Source organism: Mustela nigripes, chromosome 1, assembly GCF_022355385.1.
Source record: "Mustela nigripes isolate SB6536 chromosome 1, MUSNIG.SB6536, whole genome shotgun sequence".
Lineage (NCBI taxonomy): Eukaryota > Metazoa > Chordata > Mammalia > Carnivora > Mustelidae > Mustela > Mustela nigripes.
In genome coordinates this window covers 263,789,834-263,798,735 of record NC_081557.1, presented here as the reverse complement: position 1 = coordinate 263,798,735, position 8,902 = coordinate 263,789,834, and the positions used below count along the sequence as shown (strand labels likewise).

At 42.0% G+C, this 8,902-nt stretch overlaps 1 protein-coding gene across 2 annotated transcripts in view; it reads left to right on the top strand.

Annotated features, from left to right (window-relative positions):
* NUP54 (nucleoporin 54) overlaps positions 1-8,902 on the top strand; it is a 35,902-nt gene that overhangs the window by 813 nt on the left and 26,187 nt on the right. Inside the window, exons 2-4 of one of the 2 annotated variants that reach the window (XM_059385366.1) lie at positions 327-488; positions 3,287-3,370; positions 3,464-3,610. In XM_059385366.1, the coding sequence (XP_059241349.1) occupies positions 327-488; positions 3,287-3,370; positions 3,464-3,610 (393 nt within the window). The remainder of the gene's footprint in view (positions 1-326; positions 489-3,286; positions 3,371-3,463; positions 3,611-8,902) is intronic. The other variant, XM_059385371.1, reaches the window with a different exon arrangement.

Sequence of the window (8,902 nt, the reverse complement as noted above, 5' to 3'; positions counted from 1 at the left end):
GCCCCGGCACGGACCCCGCTCGGCCCGGCTCGGACCCCGCTCGGTCCCCGCTGCCGGGCGCGGGGAGCTGCGGGCCGGGGGCCGCGCGCTGCGTGCGGCGCGGGTCCTCGGGGCGGCGCTGGGGTCCCCGCGGCGGGGCGTCGCGCTCGCGCTCGCGCTCGGTCCCCGCCTGCGCCTTCCTCGCCCGCCTGGGGCCCGGGCCGGGTTGGCCTCGCCCCGGGGCGCCTGCCGACGCCGCTAACCCTGGTCTCGCTTTCTCTCCCTTCTCTCCTCTCGGCTTCTCCCTCCCGCTCCGCGTCTCTGTGGTGGCTCCGCCGCGCCGTCAGCGTTCGGCGGGCTTGAGACCGCCAACTCCACCGCCAGTGGGTTTAATTTTGGGGGTTTCGGACTAACCGCTAACCCCGCAGTGAACTTTAACATTGGGAACTTCGGCGTTCCGACGACCTCGGCGACGCCGTTCAGTTTCGGTAACAGCCTGGCGAGCGCAGGTAGATGCGGGGGTCGTCCGCGCGGCGGGCGGCGGGCGCCGGAGTCCAAGAATGCGGGCCGGAGCGCGGCCGGCCTGGCGGCGGGGGAGGTGCGCGCGCCGGGGCCGGAGCCGCAGCCCTGGCGCCCAGCTTCGCCCGTCCTAGAAGATGCGGGCTGGGGAAGCGCCCCGAGGGACGGTGTTCCCGTTAACTTCCCCTCGTGGAAGAGAACGTACCTTCCGGGGGGTGCGGGTTCGGAACGCGCGGTCCTGAGCAGAAGCCGTTTTCCAAATTGTTGGGGTCTCTTCCCAAACAGAAGCCCGGCAGTCAGGCCGCTGCTCTGGGATTCTTGGACTCCTGCAGTCACTTCTTTCCATGTTTCTTGCATCTGTCATTGGAATTTCATTTGCTTGTCCGTGTGTTTCCCGAGAGAAACGAGTCTTATACGAACAGCAGCCCCCGTCCGGCTGCTCTACGGTGTGCGACCGCCGGAGTGCGTGTCCTCCAGTCACCCCGCAGATGGGGGTCCCTTCCTGTAAGGTACCCAAGGGTGGAGAGAGCCCCCAGTTTTCACGGGACTTTTTGAGGAATGAGCAGAGCAATTTAATTTATTGTCACGGGGCGTTGAGTTCTAGTAGGTAGGCGAGACCTCTTTGCATGAAAAAAATAATAATGACGATTTTAGTATCGGTATGGATTGAAGCTCACTCGAAATTTGCAAAACACAAACTATAATGGGTATATATGTGTATATAAATTTAAAATACGTCAGTGTACTTTATATACAGTATCCTATGGAAAAGTTTTGTTCCTCTGCTGCTCGTATATGAATTTATTGTCCGTATTCTCTTACATCTCGCCACTTATGCCCATGCCAATTATATGCATTTTGTAAACAGTATTCCCTAAGATTTATTTGGGGGTTGGTGCAGTGTTTGTTACTGCAGTGCGAATATCACCTTGGCATCTGATTTGAAACGTTCTGAAGAATACTTGAAACCTTGGATTCCAAGGATAAAACTGTCCATTATTGTTAAGGTATATTTAAAGTGATCATGTATCACTGTCATTGGTATGTTTATTTTTTCCCTGTTTGCTTAAAATTGGCACTGGGTGAAACAACATTATTTTGAAATTTGTGTTTCCAAACAAAGCCACCCAGTTTGTAATTCAGCAACAATAAATAAACTTACAGTATTTGCTTGATTTCATGTTCACTTTGAGTTATCATTGTTAATTTTGAGTTGTGATAATGTAACTGTATTTTAGCCACTTTTATAGATGTTCATTAACTGAGCCTTCAGCAAAGGGATGATAGAAGTTCTTGTTTATTTTGTGTCTTTGCAGATCCACTATTACTAATAAAAATTTTTGGTATTAGGAACCATGATAAGATACTAATATTGTGTAGCCAATTCAGAATATAGTATAGTTTTTCTGTAGAAGGGAGGAATAATGAAAAAGCTTGAGAACACTGTTCTGTACTTCTAGGTGATATTTTTAAAATCAAAATGTTTACTGTTCCCAAGACTGCAATAAAACCTACAAGAAAATAGAGTATTAGGTTATGGCTACAATATACACTGTATTTTAAAGTAATTTTCCAAATCAAAATTATATGAATGTCAGAGGATTGGGATTTTTTTCCTCTTTATACGTTTTATATAATATGAATCTGTCTCTTATACTAGAGATATATGAGATTAAAAGTTAGAATTGCAAAAACCTGTGGCATAACTCCACACTAATGGTTCAAGCCTTTTTCTTAAGATTTTTTGGCACCATATTGGTAATTAGGTAAAAACTGACAATAAGAAAAAACAAAACAAAACAATATTAGATTGTTTGTATTCCATCCCATTCATATGTCAAGATACATATGGCTAAGATGAGTTTCATTTCTAAACTTAACCTAAAAATGAAATTTGTGTATCTGTCAGCTGCCGGTCTGGGGCAGAGAGCTGGGCTAGTTCTGCTCTTTCCTTCCCACTGCCTTCCACTTGCGGATTTTTTTTCCCCTTATCTCTTCCTTCAAGAAACATGTTCTTGTAGGGAGCTGAGTATGTTTCCTTTGGGAAGTTCCTAAGTTTTCATGAAGACTAAATGGAAACATAAGCTAAGAGAGCATGTGAGTAAATTCACCTAAGCCAAAGTTGCAAACTGGCGCCACAGTCTGCCAGTATGATCTGTTTGACACACTTTTTAAAAAAATATTTGACTTTCTTGCCAGAAAACTAAATTAGGGTTTAAAATTCTTATACATTTCACATAGAAAATCTAGATCTTGTGTTTCTCTTGGGAAAAATAGGAATATACAAGACTACTAAACTACCATTCTCCCACAGCAGTAATCTGCTGGAATTTGGAAACTGCTGCCACTTTAAAAAATTGTTCACATGGAACAGTTCTACCAGTCAGTAAACACCCAGTCTTTTTCACTCATTAATATTCTTAGCCTAAATCTTGTAGGCATTTGAAATTGCAACACCTGCCCTGAAAGTACATGCATAGTTATTTTCGAGTTTGTTAAGCATGGGAATAGGCCTAACTTGTTTTCTCAGCTGTAACTGTTAATCAGCCCTTTTGTTGAAGGTTATGTATTGCATTGTGATATTTCTATTTGAAATATTTACTTATTTTTTGCAACATACTGACTTGATTAGTAGTATCGTTTTTAAAAAATTGAAGTTGAAAGTAGAAAAAGGGAAAATTAGATCAGAATATTTTCTTTTTACGTGGCAATGATGTAAAATGATTTGGAAAAAATTACGTATGCAAAAGATTTTTCCTCTCTGTTTCATTTATCCTTTTTAAATTAGGTGGGTTTGGAGGATTTGGGACAACAACTACAACAGCAGGCTCTGCATTCAGCTTTTCGGCTCCAGCTAACACAGGCACTACTGGTAAGAGGATATCTGAAGGCATTTGTAGATGTAAATGAGCTAGAGATCAGATTTTTTTTTTTAATTTATACAATTTAAATTTTTTCTTCAAAGGACTCTTTGGTGGTACTCAGAACAAAGGTTTTGGCTTTGGTACTGGTTTTGGCACAACAACTGGAAGTAGTACTGGCTTAGGTACTGGTTTGGGAACTGGACTGGGATTTGGAGGATTTAATACACAGCAGCAGCCACAGCAGACCAGTAAGTATGAGAGGCCTTCATCTCTCTTCAAATACAAAACTGTAACATATAGCCAGCATTGAGCGCACTCTTGAGAACACTTTAACAGATATCTTTTTGTGAAGATTGATCAGTATTATGTTCCACAAGACTCCGAAAGCAACTTCTCATGTTTATATGTGATGATAGCAGTTGCCAAGACAGACTGGCATGGTTGGTATTGTGAAGTCTCTGTGTGTAATAGCATTCCGTTTATGTTGTTGCTAAAAGTAACCCAAAAAAGAGAACTGCACAGAAGTACAGCTTAATGAGTTGTGTATAAGGTGAGCACCCTTGTAACCACTGCCTGTGTCAGCAGGCGGCCTCTCGCCAGCCACTTGAGCAGCCCCCCGCCTTGCCCGTGCAGCCCCCTCCCTGTCAGAGGAACTGTAGTCCTGTCTGTCATGTCGTGGTCACCTGTTCTTTACTGTACAGTTTGGTCATTAAGTCTGTAAGCGTTATTGTTTAGTTTTCTGTGTCTTAAACCTCTGGAAGCTCCCGTTAGCCCTCCTGTTTTGTTTTTCCAGTTTGTTACAGAAATGCAGCTCTTCTCCTGTAGGATTTTTCAAGTCAGGACTTAACTGTATTGCATTCCTGCGGTGTAGTTTAACATATTTTGTTGTCTTCTGTGTTTCTTGTGAGTTGGGCTGGATCTAGGCACTTACTTATGTGGATAGTTCAGTTTTTGTGGGGTTGCAAGACTGCAGGTGTACCGCATCCTTTATCAGGAGGTATATGTAAGGTCGGTTGTGTCTGTTTTCGGCTGCGCTGGCAGCAGCCGTTGGCGATGATTACTTAGATCCATCAGTTTCTCAGGGGTTGCAAAGTGGTACTCGGACCTCGTGACTTCTTTTCCGCGTATTGCAATACTTTTTAATATTTTTAAATTTACTATTTGGTTGATTCTTTCCATATTTATAATTAGTTTTCAAAAATAAAGAGTTGGTTCCCTGTGATTCTCCGAAGGAGGCCAGTTAATTTTTACTTAATATTAGGAACTTAAGTATTTCAACTTTTTGGTATTTTTTAATCTGTTGCAGTTACTGATACTTAAATTGTTCCATCTTTGGCCTGAGATACAAGCCTCTTCAGGTTGGCCTCAAGTCCTTTGGTACAAGCTTAGAATTAGTCTTTGATAGCTTATTTCCCAGCTGGCACGGCACATGTTCCAGGCCTATCTTTATGGAGTAATTCATGTAATTCTCACAAGAATCCTGCGAAATAGTACTCTTGTTATCTCCATTTCATAGGTGAAGAGAGAAAACAGAGATTGTGACTCTTCCGTAGACCTCCCAAGATGCAGGATAGAAACATAAATTCAAGTTCTTTGACTTCCTGTGTGATGCTGTTTTCACTAGTCCAGTCTACTACCTCTTAAATCACTTTCATTTCATTGTTCTTAGGTAACTTGATTGATTGGCTAAAATTCATCCTACTCAATTATTGAAGATTATTAGTTTATTAAAGATGAATTTCGGGGCGCCTGGGTGGCTCAGTGGATTAAGCCGCTGCCTTTGGCTCGGGTCATGATCCCAGTGTCCTGGGATCGAGCCCCGCATCGGGCTCTCTGCTCAGCAGGGAGCCTGCTTCCCCCTCTGTCTCTGCCTGACTCTCTGCCTACTTGTGATCTCTCTCTCTGTCAAATAAAATAAATAAAATCTTAAAAAAAAAAAAAAAAAGATGAATTTCAAGAACTATCTAGCCAGTAGGACAAAGAAAATAGAATAGTAGTCTCAGTTCTTTTTTCTGTTATCCTGAAAAAATACAAAATTTGTTGGAAATCTGAGTACTTTAGGAGAAGGGGAAAGTGAATTTTTTTCTTTGTTTCTTGAAAGTCTCCCCAACTCTCAGTTATTATAATTACACTTTAATTAGGAAAAATGGGACTTTGAATTTGGTTTTATTCGTTTGCAGAATATGTAGCAGCCACTTATTAAATTTTGTAGCAGCCACTTCTGCCTATATATTGTATGTCAGGGATTAGCTATCTCAGGTTGAAAGCCACAGTTCCTGCTTATAGCCTACAAGGAGACAATAACGAATATCTAATTAGAATAATAAACATCCACTTATACAAAATGCATATATAATGTGAAAGCACTAAAATGCGTCCCTAGAAGGTGCTGTGGAATACGGAAGAGTTGAATCTTGAAAGAATTAGTTGGATAGAGTCAGAAAGGGGATTCCAAGTGGGGGGAGAACTGACAGACGCATCCTTGCATGGCACAGCATGATGAGTTTGGGAGCTGCTGCTGTAAGGAGTTTCGAGTTTAATCTGCAAAGACGATGGAGCTGTTGCGTTATTCTTAAAACCCCTGCTTGTATGAGATGCACGTTCTCTGGCTGTACCTTCTGTGCGATGTCTAATCTCAGTTAGCTGCTGACTTCTGGACGGTACCTCTTATCCATTGAAAACTTTGGCAGCTGGCTGTTAGTCCTCCGTTTCTTTTCAGCTTCTCTCTGTCTGGGTTACTTAAACATCACATGGCTGTATATTCACACAGCCCTGCCATCTACCTGTTATTCCAAAGACGTCTTCCGTTTCTCTTAAACAGTTATTACCCTGGGCCTTGGCAACATCTGAAAATGTTCTAATTTCAAAATCACTAATGTGAGCATCCCATAATCTATTGTTTTTTTAGCCTGCCTTTTTAAATACTTCAAATACAGCTGTTCCTAGACCTCATTAGGTCTTTAACTGGTGACATTTTCATTTAGACCGTTAGACCATTAGACCATTTAGGCCATTTTCTGTTCTTCCATCAGCTCCTTCTTATCTTCACTGTCCTCCCTAATTAGCTAACTAGTCACTGGTTGCCAATACCCTAAACTTCTTGTCATTGTATCCTGTGCCTGAGGGTTTAAAAAAATCCCAAGTTGGAGCCTCAGCATTGTCTGGCAATCCTTGGAAGTTTATTTAATCTATTCTCCCACCTTCTGTAACAGACCTTTATTCTTCTCAGATCTCAGATTGCTCTGTTCTTTCTCTCAGCAGATGGCCTTGACCTCCACTTCAAAGAGAAGATAAAATCCCTTATTGCACTACAGTTCCTCAGTCTCCCCCTGCCAGATCTGCTCATCTGCCTCCCTCCATACTCCTCCTTTAACCCTTCCTTGTGCTGTGGATCTCATTCTTCCCAGGGACACTCGGACTGGGGATTCTTCTTCTGGCAACACTCTTCTCCCCAACACGGTCTTCAGCTTCTTTCCCCAAGGATCCTTCTTACCCATATTTAAACAACCTGAAGTCTCTTTTTTTCTTAAAACAGTGGCCACAAAACAAAACAACCTTAATCTCACAGTCACATTTCAGTTGCTCCTCTCTTCATAAACATGAACTAGGAAAAGGGAGCTCTCTGTCTGTTGTCTTCTCTTACCTCTCAGCTCGCACTGATCCGGATTCTGTTTTCTGTATTCACATAGTTAAGATCATTAGTCCTCTCAGATCCAATGAATACTTACTGTTCTTTACTTAAATGAGAAATTTAACACAAAAATAAGAGTAAAATGACCCCGATTCTACTGAATAGATTCAGCAAAAGTCAGAATTTGCCACACTTAATCATCTCCTCTCTTCGTCCCCCTTTTTTTTGATTGCTGAAGTATTTTTTTTTTTTAAGATTTTATTTATTTATTTGACAGAGAGAGAAATCACAAGTAGGCAGAGAGGCAGGCAGAGGGGGGGGGAAGCAGGCTTCCTGTGGGGCTTGATTCGAGGACCCTGGGATCATGACCTAAGCTGAAGGCAGAGGCTTAACCCACTGAGCCACCCAGGTGCCCCTACAGTAAATAGCTTATAGAGCTTATAATAACCAGGATTCAAGTCTTCTGGCTTCTAGTCCAATTCTTTACAATTTTTACATGTGCCCATTTGGAAATTAATATCATCTCTCTGGAGGGTAACAAGAGACCCTCTCTAGCCCTGTAGCAGCTCCAGTGACCCTGTGGTACTTAGAACCTGTCGACCTGGAAGAATACTTAAATAGCGGCTCATACAGCGGCCCTTAACTCAGAGCATTTTGGTATTCGTGGTTTTTCTGTTCTCTCTGTACCATTTGTATTACTAAGAACTTTAAGTCACTTTACTTTTTAATTTTACATATTTATTTTAAAAGGAAGATTTGTACTCCTGCTATAAATGGAAAACCAGTATCATTTGTTATAAAGACAGGAAAACTGAAATCAAGTACAGAGAAAATGTCATAGTGTTAGCAGATTCTAGCTAATACTTTTGCCTCAAGCTCTGAGCCCTGTTCTTTCCTTTGGTAAAATGTGAAATAAGCAGGTGCGAGTCATTAAAGGCAGACTGGCACCAAACTGAGACTTTTAAAGTGTATTATCAGATCATGAAAAGATAACTGTTGGTCATGTGCATTAGTCCATTTAGTGACCCAGCTGTTGCTGGACAGCTGTAAGGTCTTGTACTGGGGTTACTTGCCTCCTGCTTTGGAGAATCTGATCTGATCTAACAAGTTTATCCTTTCTATTGGAGAAATTGTAGCACAGAGAAGTTAAATGACTTGCCCAAAGCTTCGCAGCCTGCTAAAGCTTTTAGCTTAGAATCCTGATGATGAGTTCATTTGTTGTTCTTTTTACTACATGTAAGGAGAAGTGATCACGTTGGTACTGATGAAACACTGGTATAATGATTCTTTTTGCTTATTTCAGGCCCTCCAGTTTGTATTTATTTTACACGTATAATAGCAATAAAGGCTTAAAAACCCATTCTGCGGCTTCACACACTTTACTTCGCCATATCATATCCGTATGTGCATTTTTTGATGTGGGTCTGATATGAACCCAGCTGACATACCGGTAGTGGAAGTGCTTGTGTTGAGAAGATAGTGACTCTAAGGGTTGTCCTAGTATATTAGTTTCCTAATGTTGTCATAACCAAGTATCACAGACTTAGTGTATGTATTAAGACAGTACAGATTTATTATCTTACAGTTCTGGAGATCAGAAATTCAGAAATGGGTTTCCCTGGGTTGACATCAAGATGTTGGCAGGGCTGTTGCTTCTTGAGGCTTTAAGGGAGAATCCGTTCCCTGGCCTTACCCAGCTTTTAGTCTCTCTTTGCATTTCCTGGCTTGTAGCCCCTTCCTTCATCCTCATGTTTCACTCTGACCTCCTTCTTCCCTGTTCAGGACCTTTATGATCGTGTTGAGCCCACTAAGTGCTAATCCAGGGTAGTCTGAACTCAATATCCTAATTTCATCATATTTACAGAGTTTCTTCTGCTGTGTAAAGTAACATATTTACAGGTTCCAGGGT